Below are 20,936 nucleotides of genomic sequence, written 5' to 3' on the forward strand. Positions count from 1 at the left end.
TTTTAAACATTCCTGTTGCATGTTAAGATACAGGACCCATACAAGTGATTTGTAGGGGCAGACTACAAACACCAAAATGTTGTGCAGCTGGATGCTTGCAAAGTTACATAAAAGCCTGGAGTTCTCAGTCTTTTAGCTAGAAAGCTGTTTCTAGATGGTAAACATCAGCAAAAAATCTAGACTGAAGGTAATAGAGAATAATGTTGCCAAAACCCGTATAAGAACTAGCTATTTTTCTCATTTCTATCAAGACAGAATAATGACCCTACAGATATCTTGTTCATGGCCATGCTATTAAGCAGAACCACGAGGATCCAAGTTATAGTATAACCAAGCATTTTTCCAAATATATTAAAGATTTCAGTGCTTTCTGTTCCCCACAGTAAAACTAAACTAAAGCCTGTCTCTGTCTCATTCCCTCTCTGTGTTCCCCTTTGTTTTGATTCCATTATTTCTCCTTTTCATTTAATTAAAGTGAGAACAGGAGGAAATTTTGTCTCACAAAATAATTCTGAAGATTACAATACAAGTATAGAAAAAAGTTAATATCTGCTGGCCTACAGAAATGAGATTATTGTCATAATACAATAAAGATTTTATCAAAATAACCATTATATGGTTTGTTACAGGAAAAAGCTACCTTAGAATCAGTGCAGATATTGCAAGGCACAAAGAAACAGTTCCTTATAAACATTGTGAAATACTTTAAGAAAAATACTTTCTTATCTTAGCCTTCCGAGCTTATGTTCTGAAAGTGAAAAATTATGTTTTGGCAGAAGCATTCATTATATAACTTTTTTTTAAAAATAGTACCATGTCTGGTATGTCAACAACCTGGATCTGTCCCCATTTTATTTCTCTGTTGCAGAGTTCAGATTGCAAAGGATACAGGATTTTCTTCCGAAAGGGATCATATTTGGATATCATAACAGTGCAAGCACCACATCCACCTTCTCCACAGCCTAGTTTGGTTCCACACAGGCCCACTGAGAGAACAGGAATTAAGGAAAACACCAAAAGTGTTGGCAGGCACTTGCTCAAGTTATCAATCAAGGCTGAGCAACTAGTTGTGCTGGAAGCAAATCACTAATTTCTTCTGCTTAATAATTTAACATAAGCAAAGTTTCAAAACCTTGCATGTAACTATTGAGATCAACACCCAAACCCCTCATAAGGACTCAGCCCCACCCCAACACACTCTCAGAAATAAAAAAAATCCTCAACTGCAACAGTTCCCATGGACTTTCCATGACTCAGAAGTGGAAATGACACAAGGGAGATCAAGCACTGGCAATGGCTGAGCAGGAGCTGTTCAGGCATGCAGGCACAGCCCTGAGCCACATAGTGACAGCCTCCTTCAGCACCTCTCAGTGATGGGGCTTGACTTCGTCCTACACCTGGTGACTCCTACAACCCAGAAGGCTCCCAGGCAGGGCAGTCACTCAGGGCTACAAGTTACACAGTTGAGCACTGGCTGGGGGCTGCATTTGAACTGCTCACAAACTACCTGCATCTCAAAAGTCATGGTCTGGCCACTCCATTTCTGATGTCTTGCCAATTGAGAGGAACAAAACCAGCCAAGCACACTCCCCAGGAGCCTGGGTCCCACAAAATCATAAGAGGGAGACACTGAGAGCTAGAAATCATGGAGATGCACAGAATCCCTGCATAGACACCTGGGAGCTCACAGAGTGTATGGACTGGCCTATGCAGATTCCTCTACAGACTGCTGAGTTCATGGCCATGCTTTAAAATCAGGAATTACATAACATGTTCTGCAAAGGAGCTCAGGAGGTAATTCCTTGAGTCACTTCTGCTTAGGTTCCTTCACTCATTAGAAGGTAATTAGGCACTATTATTTATTGCAATGAGAACTGGCCAAAGTTGAGAGACTTTTGATGGGGTAAAACTCAGCTGATTTCATTGGCAATGGACACATCGAGTTGAGATAATCAGTGCCTTTCCCTGTATCACACAGCCTTTAGAAAAGCAACAAACATTGTGATAGAGGGAACTCAGTTCATCTTGACTGCACTACGAATAGTGGGGCACTGACGGTTTCTAGAAGATCATAGAATCATTTAGGTTGGAAAGGATCACTAAGATCACCAAGTCCAACCATAAACATAACGCTGCCAAGTCCACAATTAAAACTTTCCCTTAAAGCCACCACTGCTTTTCATACAATCATTGAGCAGAAATACAGCTTTCCCACACCATCTGATGTTTCTCTTGACAACAGCGCTAACCTGCCTCAATAAAACATGTTTCTCAAAGTATTTGTCTGATCCTAAACAGAAAGCTCATGTAGAAGATCAGCATGTTTTGAAGATCTCAGATTATCTCTTTACAAAGCTAGTTGCATTACTTATCTACAGGCTTAGATATAAAAGTTCTAGCAGTAAGACAGGCACACCTAGGCACAAGAATCATGCCACTTACATTTCCACTTGACCTTTATCCATCTATGGTATACTTAGATAAACTCTGTTGGAAACCTCCAAGAGGAGTGCGATTCAAGCCCTGTACTTCTTTCAGCTCCCAGACAAATGGAACACAGCAGCATGGTATGGGTACAGCAACAGAGCTGTGAACAGTTTGGCAGATGTACACACCCAGCTGGCCAGACAAAAACTCAAGAAAACATGGAATGACACTACCTACAGAACCAGACCTGGTACAGCCAGCCTGGTCATCACAGTGATAAGCCACTCCACTCTTGCAGCTGTTCTGACTCATGTGTTGACCAGTTTCAAACAGGGGTGAAATGTGACCGCTTGCATCTCCTTGTGTGAACATGCCCACGATACGTGGGGGGAGCCCCTGCCTCTTGAGCCATCTGATAAACAGCACAGAATTATCAAGTTATGGGACACTAGCTAGCCAATATGGTGTTTTGGCCAGAGAATTCTTTGTCATTTGTGTGGGACAAACTTAAATTTCCTTCAATTTTATTGCCATCTCATTATTGCTTCCTTTCCATCATTCTGTGAAATTACAAGTTTTTCCTTAAAGTATTAATAAATCATCTAAAGCATATAAATTTAAGATTTGTCATTGTTTAAGCCTGGAATAGCAGCTGTAATCTTTGCTAGCAAGAAAAACCAGACAATGCAAAGCACTCTCTCTTTACACTCTGTGCAAAAGCTCTGCCCAGTACAGAAGTGACAGAACAATAAACAATTATGAAACGCTGTAGGCATTTAAAGCCTTTTGCAGTTTTTTCTGGCACTGGATACATTTTCTTCGTAGATAAGTTAACAGGGTTGTTTCTGGGTCCACATCTTTTTCCACCACCTGCAAGAAGGGAAAGATATTGATAAACACAAAATGTTTTACAACAGAGATAAGTAAGTTTCAAGGGGAAAGCTGGTCTTTCTGCAACTTCTTTTCCAAAGCAGGGAACAAAAATCACTGATTATTTCAGCAATGTTGGTCATGGATCCAGACACAATGTTTCCTTGAATTTATTGTGTCAGAGGGAAGTATATGCATTACATACATCTGAGTTTTTCAGTCATGGCACACTGAGGCAAAAAAACCCTTTATCAAAAATAGCAGATTCAGTAGTGAGAAGAGAAAGAACTGTGTTTTGTACTCAAATCTTGGGTTCCCGACACATCCCAAATGGTGTCTCCTCTTTACTGACCCTGAATAACTGAATTCTGTCCTCTCTTTTATTGGAAGAGACAGAGAAACTGAGCAGATGAACAGAATGACAGAAAGAGCATCTGTAATAGGTTTTGCAGAGAAAAAAAACCCAAGAGTGGAAACTGTAATGTGTCAACCCAGGTGAAGCAGGATCGGCAGCAAGTACCAATCCTCTGAAGTTTCTCCTTCCCTTGTAGCATTGAAATCAATCAGCATTACAATAGTAGCTATCCCAAATGTGGGAATACAAAATTCCAAGAAAGGAGAAATTTTTGCTGCACATATTGTGCCACCTCCATCCTATTAATAAACCATACTATTAGAAGTTATCCATTAGACATAAAACACTTAACTTCTGCCCAGTGGTCAGAAACCAAAGTTCTGCCCTTGCCACAGGGCTTGTCTTCCCCTTTTTCTGTTAATAACAAAATGTCAAGAAACTCTTCCAAATTGACTGTGTGCCAAAATATAATCATGTTCTTGGCTCTTATTTTATGCATGTCCTAAGTACAATAGTTACAGTTTATTTGACTTAATCACTCCCAGTTTGAAGGGCAAATTGAAGCAGGGGTCATTTGTTCAAGTAATTTTTTTACTTTCTTTTTTCACTGATAAAAAACCTTCACAACCTCTGTCCTGCTTCAGTTTTATGCCTTTGACACGTGACAGGGTTATCCTAAAGAGACATGGTTCATACTTGCTGTTTGAGTTCACCGTTTTAGAGTTAACTGGTAAAATTGCTGCTACAAAACACAACTGGTTTTTGCACATCTCATTCTTTCACCGGGGATGATCAGATGATCCACAGGAAAAAGAGTTCATTCTAGTTTGGGACTGTTGTATTGTAGATCATGCAGCACTCATTGCTGCTATTTAGAGCAGAGTGCTCCTGTTCCCTCACCTCCTGGACACATGGAAAAGCACACAGTGGCTCTTCCATTACTCTGGTTCAGAGTAAGCCCATATATCCCTCTGCAGCACCTTAGCAAACAGACAGATATGAGAAGGAAATTCCAAACATCCCTGTGACTCTGAGTGGACAAATGGCCTTTCAGAGCCATTCCACAGGTGATGAGCCAGCCCCAGCAGCTCCCACTGTCACACTGAGTTTCTTCCTCAGGTCTGTGCCAATGGCCATTGCAAACTCTTCCAAAGCAGCTTCCAAGATAGCCAGACACAGAGAAGAAGTTTCAGAATGGTTAAAGACTATTCTATGCTTATATATAAAAAAACCCCTTTCAAGATATTTTCTTGAAAGAGTCCAAGAAGTGCTCAGTTATGTTCTCAAACCAAGCAATTAGAAGTTTGGCCCACTGGCTTCTCTTCAGGAAGCAGGAAATAAAAGACAGGCCTAGTCCTTCATTTTTCACTGAACCACTCATCTCCATGTACTTTTAGTGACGTAAGAATGTGTGAAGTCCCAAAGCCAAAGCTTTGCTCAACTGTATCAGAAAGTAGGTCCCACCACATCCCAGACAATCCACATCCTTACTCTGTTCCAGCCAACAGCCCTGGATTGCTACTTCAGTCACTTCAAACTACTCCAGTGGAGCTGAATATCTGCAATCTTGGCAGAGACTAGGCATCTGAAGGAGATATGGGTAAGAGTTTGGAGAACATTCTGGATTAACACAAATCGCACACAGAGATCAAGGAGTCCTTTCTCTTCACTTCAGATTCCTCCTGGGAGGATGCCTGCTGATGAGTCTCTCTTGCTGGGCACAGGCTAAGAATTTTTTGCTGTTCTTGCCTCTTGCTCATTATTGTTGATGCTGGTTTGTCCTCCAACATATCATTCCTCCAGTGGTTTGTTGCAATCTCCTGCTGTGATTTGTTCTTAAAGTATTTTGCAACACTGCGGGTGGGGATAACATGTCTTGTCTGATGCCCAGTACAATATAATTCACAGCTCAATACCACAGTTCCAGCTCACCTCCCCCAGTGTCCTTGTACAGAAAGAAACTGAATCTCATCCATTTCCTTCTGTGGTTGTAGGATAGACAACTTAGATAATGTAGTTATAGAAATAGTTCCCTTTTGGTAAGTTTTTAGTGTTTGGTAATTTGTTTTGGTTTTTTTAATCAAATGTAATATTGCAGGTGTATCAGATTGACAGCCATATTTCAACAATTTAAAACTGATTTTCCTAAATTTGGCAGCTTAATTATTCATCAAATGCAGAAAGAAACATTGTTGAAAATGTTGGGATGGCACAGACAGTCAAATGACTCTCAACAGATTTACTCTGTACTGCTGTGTTTGTACTAAATGTCTGTTTGCGTACTGATTCTAGGAATTTTAAATACTCAGATTCACCTCAGCAGGGAGCCTAGCCTGGCCCTGAAGTTCTTTGTGGTTTTTAGTACCACACAGAGCAGGTTCTGAAGCAGTTCTTTATACCTTTAGAGTGCATGGACAAGTCTAGAAAAATGCTGAGCTCATGTCCCCATAATTTTATGTACAAAAATACAAAAATTTTCCAGCTTCTCTACCTGCCTCTCACTAATTTAGATATCTTTGTCTTTACAACACAAAGTATATTTAAATTATTATTCCCAGAAAGTTAGAGATTTTTCAGATTAAGGGAACAGTAATTGAACAAGTTAAATAGAAGAACAGAAAGAAAGTGGAAACTAACTTTCCCAGTTTGCCAAACAACTTGCTTTCCATCAGTTGGGGTCTATAAATGAGAAGCAGGTGCTTTCCTGAAGGTCAAGCTCCCATACATTCACTAATCCCTGACTACTCATTAAGTTGCAAGAAGAGAAAGTGAAAGGTTTTAACCAGACTGCCACACAGCAAGTCAGACCAGTCACATGTAAAGGTCCCCATGGGCCTTAAAACCTGTCAGTGTGTTATTCCTGAAGTCAATGAGAGATTTCAAATTCATTTATTAGGAAAAATGATTAGAACACAGACTAAAAAACTGAATATTACCACACAATGTAAATTTCCTACTAGTCATGAGAACATTTTGTTCTGCTTTAAACCAGCACACTGAAAGCTTGTAAGTCACTGTTTATGTAGAATCCAGAGGTTCACAAAGCTCAGAAAAAATCCAGGATTTTAGCTGGTCCCATCAGCAATCAAATACCCAGAGACTTTGGAAGTGGTAAGAGCTCTAATATGGCTTCCAGCATAGATCCTCCTTTAGCATTCAAAATAGAAATAGAAATATTGACTCCATGTGTTTAAACTAAAATTACATGCTACATATGCATGAGACAGACTTTTCAGCCAGGGAAAAAACATGGCCACTATTAGCTTTAAATGGAGCATGCTGATTTGTATTCTAGTCTAGGCAGACTATTAAGATAACTTTAAGTTAGTAGTGTGCCAAGCTATATGCCCAGTGAAGTAGACAGGTGCTGAAAATAAACAGTCCTGAATGTAAAGTATGCTCAGCTGCTCCAAGGAGACTTTTCCTTGACAACAGTACAGACTGGGCTAATGTGAGGGAGAAGAATTTGCTGCAATCCATGTCCCTGTCTTACAAACCACCTCTAATCACATGATTTTGTGCAGTGACAGTGTCAGCAGCCCATTTGTGATGTCAAGCTGTCATGAATTCACAAACCAGTAACCTTTCCCACTGGCCATTGTCATTACCACAGTGTTTGCAGTGAATAAATCAGAATATTTAGTCAGGATCCCAGATGGATAGTGATATATCCTACCTCAGAATCATAAAATATACTGACTTGGAAGGGACCCACTAAAACCAAAGCTCAACTACTGCGGCTGCACAGGACACCCCAAGAATCACACCAGGGGTTGTGAACATTGTCCAAATACTTCCCGAAATCTGTCAGACTTGGTGCTGTGACCACTGCCTTGGGGAGCCTGTTCCAGTGGCCAAACACCCTCTGAGTGAAAAACCTTTTCATAATCTCCCCTGATGGATGCTGTTTCCTTAGGTTCTGCCACTGGTCACCAGAGAGAAGATATTAATGCCTGCCTCTCCCCTTTTCCTCTTGCTACCTGCTGTTTCAGCAGAATTGCACTTCCAGGCACTTCCTGCCACTCCTTCCATCACATCACCTTTCATGTGCAGCAATGTCACAATAAACTCCACATACACTGCCAAAGATCAGGGTGCCCCATGAGTCCAATTCTCTCTCTCTTAAACCTGCATTTGGTCGGGTTGTAACTTGAGACACTTTAGCAACACACAAAGTAATAAGGAAAAAAAAAAAGCCACTGAAGGCTCTGAGTAGACCAAGTGAGACCTGCTCCTTTACTAGAACTGCTTGCTCCATGAGGCAGTGGGAAAGGATGCTGACAAAGACTTGACATTCAAATGAGTTGGTAACATTGGGAATATTAATCATCCCTTGGTGGTTTTTGTTTAGCCAAGCCAAAGATCACACTGTGAGAAACCCCTTTACGCATGCACACAGTCAGGCTTTTGTAAACATGAACAGCAGTTCAATAAAAATTGCTGAAATGCAACAAGGCCAGTGTCACTCACAGCAGGTTTATTACCTTCAGGACATAGCAAGGACAGGCAGAAGATCCAAAATAAAAAGGTTGTTTAATAAAAAGGCCTTCAGGGCCTAGGCTGCCATTACTCCCCCTCCCCACCTCACCCCATGTGCATAAAAGAGAGACCCACAAGGCCAGCTCTGGGCTTTGACTAAGAGACATTTTCACATGTTAGCAAAATATCTTCTCCAGGAAAAAGGACTTTTCCAACAGTTTACACAGTGCAGTGCTCTTGTAATAACTGAGCACCAGCCAGTGCTGAAGCACCACTTCTGACTGCGTGTAGGAATTTGTTTATAAACACTTCATACCTACCATGAGAGGCCTATCAATTTTGAACCTCAGCTGATCTGGCACTAGAACTACAATTCTCTCTCATTAGGGCATACCAGGGGGAAAAAAAAGAAAACTCAAACAAGACAGGACACTTAGCTTGTATCAGGATCTGGATTGCCTAACACATTTGTGGCAACCTCCTAATGCAAGATCTAAAGAGCTCCAAGCTCACCCTCTACACACTGAGGTTCACAAAGGAGGCATCTCATAAAAACTTCAAAGAGCAAGAAGACAACAAGTTAATGGTGTGCCACCTGCACCCACCATAGCAGAAAATTCACCAGATAAAATTCAGACCATCCTGTGTCACAATTTCAATCACCAGACTGAATTAGCTAGCTACAATTAACTTGGAGCTTCAAGTTTTCAACTCTTTCTACAAACAATGAACAGCTGATATGTCAATTACCACATATAAACCACTACTAATCTGTGTAAGCAAAGCTTTAGTTGTCATCCTTCTCTATAAAACCTCAGAACCAAGCCTGGGCTCTACATCAGATTATATTTAACAACTCTATGACTAACTTTTACTGCAGACTTGATAAACTTAGTTCTTCAGTAAACTGTTCATGTATCAATAAAACAAAACATGAATATCAAATCCACTAGTACCTTGGAAAGTTCTAATTCCAATCCAGTTTGGGATAAAAATTCATAACTAAAACTCCTCATGGTAGCTACACTCTCATCTACATTAAACTACCATGAAAAACCAAAAGAAAGCAAAATGGATAGTAACTCTGTGCCAGTCTATAAGGCAGGGCACAGAGCTTTTTAACCAGCTGAGAGTATTGTGTGCTCCCTCAAGGGACTAAAAAATTGTCTAGCCCAAACTTAGTACACCACCCAATTTACCCCTGAGCAGTGCTCAGGGAAGGTTTGCGAACTCTTGGCTCCACACCAATGGATACGCAAACCTGTCCCCTCCCCTTCCCAGCAGGAAGCTGCTTTGGCACAAGTCCCCCTGCCCAAGTGTCTAGGCAAGGGGAAGGTGGGGAAGGCAGCACTGAGCTGAGCTCAGAATTAACTTGGTAGTTGGTCAAAGAGTCAGCTTGGACTGTCGTAACAAGCCTTTGAAGAGGCAAGGCTGCCTTGCTAGCCAGGCAGGGTGCAAACTGAGGAAAGGGGGCTCTGGGACAAGCTGTTCAAATGTGTCCATCATGTGCAATGAGCACCCCAGCCTCCTGTGAGACACAGCCACTTCTCAGGTTATGGCCAGGAATCAGTATCAGTTAATGGGCTTTCAATTCTGAAAAGTTTTCTAAATGAGAATGGAATAAACATTTTTCTAAATTGCTTTCAAAAACCAGATGTTAGAATTACTTATATGAATTACATATGGATGCTTCCATTTGAGTTAAATTTTCCAAATCTGTTGTAAATACTGGAATTTTTAGTAGAAATTTCTGTATTAAGCAGTGCATACTTATTTAAAAGTAGTTACATCAGAATTGTAGTAAATTATTGCCCATAAATCTCAAATGTAAAAGGAATATTATGTAATTGTGTTGTTCTTTGAATAACTCACAAGGTAAAGTCAAAGAGGAGAAAAAGCCATTTAGCAAAGCAATATGTAGTCTTCACAATTTAATATTTAAAAGCCACGGAACACATATTCTTATCAGAAAACTTAAGAGGAGGAAAAAGATGACCAGAAAAGTAAGTAATCAATCCAGGAGCAAGCTGGACAGAAAGCTGCAATCTTCCTTACCTTTTTACCATTCACAAAGAAAACAAGTTCATCCCCTGCCTTGCTGGGAGCCATCCTGCACACCTTCCAAACTTCACTTAAACAGGGACACAGATCAGCCTTGTGAGAGCAGTCCAAAGTGAGCACCAGCCCAGCACAAGTAACACAAGGAGTCTGCCTCAACAATGTTTGACTTTATTTGTACGTCGGTGCCCTGTGAAACCCCGTATTATATAAGAGGCAATGAAGAGGCGTGCCAGCGGCGTGTGGTTGGTGCTCCTGCAGCCCTAATGACAGAAAAGGATCTGGAACGAGCACAGTGACCCGCCCCCTTTTATATAGCAGAGGATCACAATTCAGCTGCATTTCCTTTAGATTATCCTGCCAGGCTTGGGGCACTGCTGTGTGCCACTGACACTGCTGCTAGCAAGGAATTCACAGGGTTTTGCAATGCAATGCAAACTTCAGGGGAGGGAGGGGGCATTCTCCCAGCTGTCCTTCACCAAATATTGACAAGAAAAAGCTGTTTCCCTTGTTCAGTGCACAGCCATCCACCTGGCATTCACCACACAGAAGTCTCTAATGACAACACCTGCTTATTTTAAAAACTCCTTGATATGTGCACATCTGCTACTAAACTGACTGCAAGACTATTTCACTATTTTTCCTTGCAGTTTTAAAGCTGCAGTATCCTCTGCCTCAGAGGCCATACAAACAGGTATGTGTTTGTCCACATAAAAGTAATTCTAGAAAACTGGCACACTAATCCAGCACCTCTTTTGAGGTGCTGGGCTAAGACCATGTCATACTTTAAGAGCTCAAAGTATTTAGTCTTACCTGTTTTGGCTTAATCCTCACATCCTGGTTTCTAGGTGCATGTTTACCAGTGAAGCACTGAGGAAAACCAAGGATTTTTTTTTTGTCTTCCATTTCCCTGGTGGTGGTTTCTTCTGGCTTCTCCATTACACAACTACACATTTTGTGTGAAGCTTTCATGTTTATTTCTTCCAAAGCTGTTGGCAGAATCATCCATGTGAAGGCAGAATTCATAGGACTTGCATTGGTTTAATGAACAAGATATCTAAACAGCAGCTTCCAGTTTAAAATTCCACCACAAAACAGCACAGTTCCAAAGTCTCATTGAAGTTTCCTAGCATTGTACCTTGTCTGCTCCATTCTGATTTTTGTGATTTTGCTTTCCTTCTTCAGTTTCAATTAGTTTTGATTAAGTTTAATTATTTCTTTTAAATCCCTAGGAAAGCACTATATCAAAGTCTTCTCAGGAACCTCTCTGAATAATTCATGAGATAATAAAGCCTAAATTACAATTTTCAGAAACAGTCTTTCCTTCAGTATTACAGAAGCATTTCACAGTGAATACAATACATACATTATTTTTACCAGCTTTTATCTTCTGTCTCATTTATTCTGTTTCCAGTCTGTACCCTAGAAAACCTATTTTATAACAAATGTTAAACATGGTTCCAGCCTTCTTTACAGGCATTTCAGTTTGCTGAAAGTAGAGGTCACAGCAAATTTGTTCTTAAAACTAGCTGCCTTAATCTATGTTTTCAGTGAAGTTGTGCATAGCTGAACCAGTGCTGACACCTATTGTCTGGCACCTCCTGCTTTGCCATATCAGAGTACTAGAAAAAAAACACTTTTCTCCAAGTAATCTTAAACTCTGTTGTTTGACATTTCTGTGCAGAATTGACACAAGCACTACCCTCATGTAGCAAGTTTCAATCTCAAAATTAGCGTACACAAGGTTACTACTCATTAATAGTTTTGTAATATTTCAAATAACAATTGTTACTCATAACCACAAGTAGCATGCTATTACAGCAATCTCAAAGCAACTAGCCATTACAGCATTAACACCAAAATCAAACTTGTTTAGTTTCCTAATCTGTGTTTTCCATAACGCATGATGCAGTTCTTAGGTTAAAAGAACACTTCCAATCATATAATCACCTTTTTAAGGAAGCCCATACTCAAATTTCTGCCTAGTCTTGGTGATATTATAGGTAAACTTTCTGCTAAATCAGTAAGCAGCACCTTATGATAGTCCATCACAGGAATTTAATCCATCAACCTACGACAAAACTAAAGATAAATACAATCATGATAATGATCTCCATATGTAGATTACATAGTAATTTAAAACTTCAGATCTCATCTCAGAGTGACTGATCACACAGCACCAAATTCACTCATTCTCTCACCACCCTGATGGGATAGTCTATTACTATACCCATTGCAATGCACAGAACCAAGGCATACAGAACAGAAATTTTCCTAGTGCCTTAATAACTCTGGAGCATGAGAGCACGTGCTATTGCAATCTCTTGTCCATTTTTTGAAATCCCATCTGCTCGGAAACAGAACAGAGGATTACAAGAAATCAGAGAAAAGAAAGTGAAAGCAAAAGAAAGCAAACTTACAAAATCCTCAACCCTCAACCTAGAACACCCTTAAGTAAGCTAAAACAGAAAACTTTCCTCAAACAAAAATTATTATGAGACAAAGTATTTTGACTTGCCAGTCAGATAAAGTCTATCAGGCTTCCCATTTTAGAAATCATCCCTTTGCCCATTCATAACTCTGAGATGGGAATGTTTAAGAAATTTAAAATTCCCTGCAGTTTCATTCACTCACTAAAGCAGTTGATATTAGTCAAGAATATATATTTTCTTAAAAAGCAGCTGACTTTCCTCATTCTGACTGGTTAATCCTGCAGACCTGGCTCTTGCAATCATAATAATATTAATCATCTGTTCTGCAGATGATCATATGTGTTGCTCTGTAAATACAGTGAAATTTATGGAAACACCATTCCTGCCAGGAGCTTACTGCCAGAATTAGGTAAATGGATGAAACTACAACAAGGACACAATGCCAGGGGTAATAAAGGAGATTTAAAACAAACAGAAGTGAGAAGATTTGTTGCTCTGTTCTCATGCTCCTCTTCCAGGAAACAGGAAAGAAGAAAGTACAAGTGACTCTGAAGAGAATTCTATGAAGGGATTTACAAGGAGCAATTTTTAAAACAAATACAAAAGAGAACAGTGTCCCAAGTCAGTGCTTTAATGCAGTAACTCCATATCAAGCTTCCAGTGTCTGCACACTCGCTCTGTGTGCCCGCTGCTCCTCTGGAGCCACTGCTGCTAAACCACTGTGACAGCACCTTTCCCCTGAGTGGAAACAACCTGTGTGCTTTAGTTCTGGTGATCCCTCCTCTGTTGGCTTGTGTATCCTGGGTGGGATCTCAAGAGATCTCCACCTGCTGTTACCAGGGTCAGCCATGAGGGCATACAAGGTTAATTAGAGCTGTGCACACTATCTCTAACTTCTTAAAAATCCCTTTTTAGAGCTTCAGCTATTGGTTGTTGTGGCTTTTGTTCTGAGTGTTCCCTGTACAAGTTCTAAAAAAACCCAAAACATCATAGAGTAATGATTAAAAATGGAATGTAAAGACAGAGTGTGGTACCTGAGGATGTTTGTTCTTCTCTTTGGCATCACCTATCAGCCACTGGTGAAGACACGTTCCTGAAAGAAGTTGGTCTTTTATCTCACTGGATAGGGACATTCATTCTTTATTGCCAAAGTCCCCAAAAAGAGTTTAAAGAAACAAAACCATTGAGGATCCCAATACAGAAAGTAAACGTAATACTCTGCAATAATAAAACACTCCAAAAAACCCCAACCAAACGCAAAACCCCCCAAAGAAATCTCCACATCAAATTGACATATGATTATGAAAGTAAAGTACTGCACATTTTTTCAGAGGCATTTCTCAAATTAAAAAAAGAAATTATGTTCATGCACTTTCCTATGAGAGGTCTAAATTCCTTTCTGGTTACAGACAGATATTTGAGAAAGATCGTCATCACAAAGCAAATATAAATTTAATTTCCCCATTGAGGTTTGTGAGTGGATACTAGCTCATTATTAATGAATCACTAATCATTCAGTGTTCAGCTTCTAATTGTACAAATATTGTCTAATTATCCAGATTTATTGCATAAATTATGATCTCTTCACCTGCTTTTGAAGATGGGTGGAGTTTAATTATACCTCTTTACTTTGTCCTACCACCTGTCTTCCTATGAGAGCAAGAAATGAGCAAGGTTAGCCAATGCAGCCTTCTGTTGAGGAGTCCTGCTTGTCAATATTCATCACAACAATTAGCAAAGCATGACTTATTTCAATGCATTCAGTGTTTCTTCCAGTGGGCCAAACAAAGGATGTTTCAGATATCTGACCCATAAAGCATCTTCTTTTCAAGCAGGCTTGTTAATGTGTATTCCTTGTCTTCAGCAGCACCAAACTTGACACCTATCAGTTGTCTTTTACCTGCTTCCAGGTACCATGTGAGAGACTTCCTATATCTGTCCTGATAATCTAACTCAATAAAAATCATACCTCCTTCTTATCTTTCTTTCTCTTCATCTGTTGACATTTTAGGAGCATCTTTTATATTTAAACATATCTCTGTCTCAGAAGGGGGCAGAGATCACTTGCAGACAGTGCCATGCTGTTGCTCCTGGTATAGGAGGAAGCATTGTCTCCAAAGAGTCTTCCAGGGAAGAAAGGGCGGAGAAGCAGCAGCAAGAACCACACAAGGTTCTCCATTCTTCTGAACAGCTGCTAAATCACTGCCTCTCTGGCTTCTAACAATCCTGTGATATTCCAAGATCCCTGCACAGGTAAATAGGAGCTTCTGGGCCAGATGAACTAAGCAAAATGTAGTGCCCATACCATACCCATGCATGGCTAACTTTCCACTGCTCCTCTTCACAGGAGAGAGTCTCTACACAAAAGTCTGCCTTGCTTTTGTTCTGCCCTGTGAAGGTATGAATTAATTTTGTTTGGAAGATGGTAATACCTAGTTTTCTCTTGCCTATACACTGGATGCAGTCTAGCATGTGGCTCCTTGTCAAAACTCTGATACTAGCTATTTGAAGTAAATTTCTATTTCATATACTGTCCTGATCCTGCCTGGGCATCTGCACAAATCCTCTGACTTGCTCTGTGTCTCACTGGTATTTTTTTTCTAATTTCAGAATGCAGTATTTTGATGGACAGTTCATTTGAAAAACCAAGAAATCCTCCTCAGCTGCTTCTGCTAACAATGAACCAAAAATGTTTTCCTGAATCAACCAAACGTTTGACTGATCTAGGAGGGATTTGTATGCCAAAAGCTTGTGAGCATCCCCCAACTATGTAAGCCTAAGAAAAGGCTGCCTCTCTCCACAGACCCTGCCTAAACAGAGACCTGCACATCTTAGTACCTTGAACTGAGATTTCCTTCTAATTCCCACCATTAAGATGGCCTGCCTTGACTGGGCAAGTGTGACAAGGCAATCCCACAGAGACTTGCAGAAGAGTTTTGTTAATACCATAGTGCAGGAGAGCAGATGTCATCACCATCCCTGAAACAGGCCAGTTGTCTCAAACTGCAGCCACCATGGTCAGCTCGTATCCCCCTGACTCTCTGGATTTCTCTTCAAAACAAATTCATTCTAAATAATTTTCCACTAAGCAATAGTAACCGACCATAAACATCAGACAGGAAAGAAAAACTTCGGGCTCAGGAGCAGTTGCTATAAACCCAGCATGCATCATTTAAGGTGAAAATTAGAAAAGCCATACACATTATAGGAGTAACATTGAGGAATGCCCTTCCAAGAGAAGCAGTGCATGAAAAAGATGAACTGCTTAAAAACTGAAAATTGAAGAGCCTACAAAATGGATAATATTTTAAGCACATATTGCTGAAGTTGAAACTTACATTACTTTAAGTCCTGTGTTTCCCCTCCAGTCCTGCCTAGTATCCACAAGACAGATTTTCCTCATGTTCCTGGTATTCTACAGTCTCAACTTGAAGTAGAAGAGCCTTTATAGTGTCAAATTTAGTTTATTAAGAGCAGACAGAGAAGCAAGCTGACTGTATGTAGAAAGCATGTAATGATGTACATCTAAAATGTGTTTGAATCCCTGACTACTCAGAAGATATATTTTTAATGGCCCAGATTATTTTCAAACAGAAGTACCTTAAGTATGAATATTTAAGGGCACTGAACAGAAGTACTATACCATCATTCCTGAAGCTTTCTAATTCATGAAGAACAAGTTACTTCCACTTTTCAAGAATTCCATTGGAAAACGGTTAAAAGAGACATTACTATATCATCTCCATTGTGCTTCTTCAAATACTTGCATTATAAACTTGCAGATCTCAAATATTTCTGATCCTTTACCATGATTGCCCTTTATACCACCTGATGGCAGATACCACAAAGTTTTAATCTACCTTCTGAATTGGAGTGATTTCCTTTTCTAATAAAAAAAGGCTTCCCCCAACTGTCATTTTATATCCAGTATTATTATATATGAGAACAAAAGGTAGAGCTGATAATTTCTATGGGTTGGTAGGAGGCTACTTTCCATCACTCAAGTAGGCACTATGAGGTTTTGATATTTACTGACAAAGTAATTACAGGCTGTTGCAATAAAATACCTAGCATGACTAATGAAGACACCTCACTAGAGTACAGATATGCCTGTACTTTCAGAAGAATGCTGATGATGTATCTTGATGTAAACATGATTAATAACCTTGTTAAATTAAGATGACAAGATGGGCTTTAACCAAACAGCTTAGAAAAATACTTGAGAAAAATGGTGAAAGAGCAAGATAAATATGTGTGTATGCAGAAATTCTCAATTTTTCTTTTCCCAGGACAAAGGAAGTTGTGTCCCAAGGGTTAACAAGGTTGGGACTGCAGAAATTGATAATGGGCTGCTAGTTGTTTCCTGCTCTGGTATCTCTATTGATAGCAATACAGGAATGTCCAATCACACCTGTCAGGTTTCTGCTCAATAAACCTGTGATTTCTTTGCAATGGTTTCTCAGTGATCCTCTCAGGAGATAAATCACCTCTAGAAGAACAACTCAAGTTAAGTGGTTAAAGGAGCCAACACTATTCACTTTGTTAAAGAAAACACAACAACAACAGTTTTATTCCCTTGAACAAAGTATAAGCTATTCCATATAAACAAAAACACAGTGGAGTGGAATTCAGAACTTCAAATCCATCTCCCCTTGAAGACCATAATGGTTCCAATCCTAATTGGATTACATACATAAAAGCATTTCTGTCCCAGAGAAACTGCACAGTGGTCCTAAAATATAATTTTGTTTATCACCACAATAGAATATTTGAGATACAAGAAGATAATTTAATTTCTGTGTCATAAAGCTTGTGATCTACAACAAAAGCTTCAGAAAAAAAAGGAAAAAAAAATAAAAAAGAGCTAAGATAGTCCAGAGGAAAGACCTAGTTATCTTCTCTACTACTTTTGTGGTGGTAATTACTGCAGCAGATAATAGTTTTTAGAAGGGACTAGTGTAGAGCCTGTAGAATATGCAAGAGGTTGAATGCTATGTCTTACAGAATGTTAAGCACAAAGATGCAAACAGTAACCAGCACTAAGAGCTGAAATACCACAAGTAAAACTGACAGGATTCCAGCATCATTGACACCTAATACCCACATCCTAAGGACCTTCAATGGTCATCTGAAATACCCTCTTTTTTCCCCATCATCACATCATCCCATATCACAGCAGTGCACAGCAGAAAAGTCAGATTCTTATTTTAGTGAATTGATCTGTTGCACTGGTCAGCAGATATTCGTTCCTAGTATTTACTTGTTCTGATTTAATCTCCTTAATTCAGAAGGTTATTGCTGTCAGCCACATTTACAGTGATGGTGAACAAAGAGGAGGAACAAGGCCCCAGTCTGTTATTCCCTGCTCTGCCACTTCCCCTTTAGACAGAGGAGCTGCAGAATAGGGGAGCAGCCACAAACTAGCAGAAGACCCAGGACTGGCAGCCAGTGAAAGATGTGATAATTAACAGCTAAATGTAATGGTAGACAGGCTGTCACTAGACACTGCTCCAGAACCTGTATTTTATTCATCAAAGCCTGGTGCCATTTCTTATACTTGCCTTTTCCTTTACAAAATGAAGGCCTTAACCAAGCTGGTCTTCAATCTCCCCCTTTGATCCATCTACTGGAGTCATATATTAAGTAGTCTTGACTTTTCTATGACTAGAACAAACACTTGGACAAAAAAAAAAAGAGACATTGTAATTTTATATCTACCTTTTACATTTTTGAAGAGTACAAAGACATCCTTATAAAAGAAAGGCTTTTAGAAAAATCACTCTGTTATACACATTACACTTCTCAATTCTATGTGGATAAAACAGCTAGTGTCACCTAAGAAATCATTTAATTACAAAAGCTGGACAACCTGCCCAGATAGCAGGACAAAGAGTGATGACACCACGGGTGAAATGTTTGAGAGTACTCAGTGCTGAGCTCTTGTCTCACTACACTTGGTGAGAGAGGAGTTAAATAAACATCAAATGGTTTTTGAATAATTCCACCTAGTGAGAAACCACCCACAGTTTTCACTGAGACTAGAATCTGGATCCAGAACCTGTACCCTGTTGACTGAAACATAACATGTACATGTCTTCACTCTGTTTACAGTTCTCAGGATTGATGCCCCAGCAAAAAATGATGCAAAGCCAAAGTAAGATCAATTAAGCAAAAGTAAACATATTAGGCTGTTTTTCCACACTGACCTGAGAGGCACAAAAACAACATAAGCTTGAAGAATAACAAAAGTACTACTAATTTTCCTGGAAGAGTTTTTTGTTTTCTGAAAGAAGAAATAACTACAAAGCAGCTTATTCCACAATGCATAATCCAGTGAATTTCCAAGGGCAGGAGAATTTAGAGAGTTCAAAGCATATTCTCTTATCACAACTCCAAGAAGTCTGTAACATCTTATTTGGTTAAAGAGTTCTAGTGAGTACAGACCATCAAGTAATACTTCAGTCTTCTAAGATATAAATGGAATGGTTCAATAAAAACCAATAAAGCAACTCATAAAAAATTACACATAGATAAAAGTAAGCACCCACCAGTTTTGGCAGACTGTTGATGACCTCTTTGTTTTTATATTTTCTCATGCTTTGAGTTTCTCAGGTCTCCCAACCTGACCAGTTTCATGTCTGCATTCCTTGTAAGGAAAGAACATAATTATCCCTGATCACTACCCTACATTGACATCAGTGGAGGTTTGGATGCAGAATGGTGACATGGTGTTCAGGATCAATGAAAAGGAAAAACAATTTTAGAGCTTTCATGGTCATGGTCTGTTTATTTGTGAAAAGCCAGAACCAGCAGTGATTTAACAAAAAACAGGTCCCTATTGGGCGAGGAGAGGGAGAGGATCCCAGGGCTGCTCAGCTGGAGAGGTCAGCAGCAGGACTGGAAGGGAGGTCAAGGGCCTGGCAGGCAGTGCCCGGGCTCTGCTCCCAGTGAGGGCAGGCAGGGATGGCTAATGGGCCACCAGCAGGGAATTTCTTTTGCCCACACTGCTCTGGTCACCCCAGAGCCTTCAGCAGAACACCAATGCTGGCATAGGGATTACCAGTGCTGCTCCAGGCTAAGATTTGGTGCAGACCAGTTTAAATGGAGTGAACTTTCTAACAAGCAGATTTGAAAAGAAGAGAGGATTTGCAAAAAACCCAGACATCCACTGCTTGTATAAAGGATATTGGTGAGCAAGGACCAACACTCTATGGAGCCTCAGTGGCCCCTGTCCCTACCTCAGTCTAGTGGCTGCTCTTTCCAGCTTGACATGGGCTCAACTGTTCAGCCTGGGAGCACCTGCTTTTCTGAGAAGGACCAAGAGGGACATGTAGGTAACAACCAACAAAAGCTGGAACAGCCAGGGGCTAGGGAGAGAAATGGCTAAGGAAGAGCAGAGACACTTTAAAAGGGAAAATGGACCCAAAAATTAAATTTCAGAATCAAAAGTGAGCAAATAAAAATTATTTGATGGGACAAATACAATAGATTCTTCAGAGAAAAGAAAATTATTGTGAAATTATTTCAGATATCAAGTAAAAAGTCTTCTGGCCCTGCCCAGACTGACAAGGCAGAGTAGGATGGTTTCCTGTGCAATACAACTTCTCCTGCACCACACAGGACACTTCAAAAGCTGCCATGACAAGATATAAATAATTAACTTAATCCACATTGTGCAAGCTATAGAGCAAAAGGTTACAAAATCCATTTATGCAATTGAGACATGTTACATTGGGACACTCAAAATACACCTCAGCAAGCTGATGGGCCTCTTCTATTTTTTATACATGAAATGGAAAACATGGAGAAACAGACACAGCATAAGGTAAATTTGATTTAAAATGTGGAACTCCTACATTGGAAAAAAAAAACATTTTGTAAATTAGTCACTGACATTCTGCCACACAGCATTACTAATATTGAACGTCAACAAAAATTACAACAATAGTTGTTTACTTTATTTACTCCATTGTAAAAACTATAAAGGATACAAAATCTGACAATCTAGATAAACTAGGATAAATGAATGTCATAACTTTTTTTTACCTTCAGTTTATGTTCTGGTAAGAAGACGACAGTTTTCCTGTAAGCTTCCTGTTTTAAAAAATTCTTCACAAATTATTTCAGCAAATTGTTCCTGATGCATTGATAATGCAAACTCCTACAAGTGCTCCCCCAACACAAAAAGTTTCCAAATAATTATGACTGACTAATTAAAACTACAAAATCATGGAATTGTTTAGGTTGGAAAATAGCTCTAAGATCATCAAGTCCAACTGTTAACCCAGCACTGCCAAGTCCATCACTAAACCATG

At 39.7% G+C, this 20,936-nt stretch overlaps 1 protein-coding gene across 2 annotated transcripts in view; it reads right to left on the minus strand.

Annotated features, from left to right (window-relative positions):
* XDH (xanthine dehydrogenase) overlaps positions 1 to 19,232 on the minus strand; it is a 57,361-nt gene extending 38,129 nt beyond the window's left edge. The window contains exons 1-3 of one of the 2 annotated variants that reach the window (XM_021537016.3): positions 19,170 to 19,232; positions 3,240 to 3,297; positions 890 to 986 (exon numbers count right to left, since the gene is read on the minus strand). In XM_021537016.3, coding sequence (XP_021392691.3) covers positions 890 to 986; positions 3,240 to 3,297; positions 19,170 to 19,217 — 203 coding nt within the window. In that variant the 5' untranslated portion in view covers positions 19,218 to 19,232. Of the gene's footprint in view, positions 1 to 889; positions 987 to 3,239; positions 3,298 to 10,186; positions 10,562 to 19,169 lie in introns of those variants that run through there. The other variant, XM_021537015.3, reaches the window with a different exon arrangement.
* Positions 19,233 to 20,936: the final 1,704 nt, after the last annotated feature.

The sequence above is a fragment of the Lonchura striata genome, chromosome 3, assembly GCF_050655825.1.
Source record: "Lonchura striata isolate lonStrDom1 chromosome 3, ASM5065582v1, whole genome shotgun sequence".
Taxonomy (NCBI): domain Eukaryota; kingdom Metazoa; phylum Chordata; class Aves; order Passeriformes; family Estrildidae; genus Lonchura; species Lonchura striata.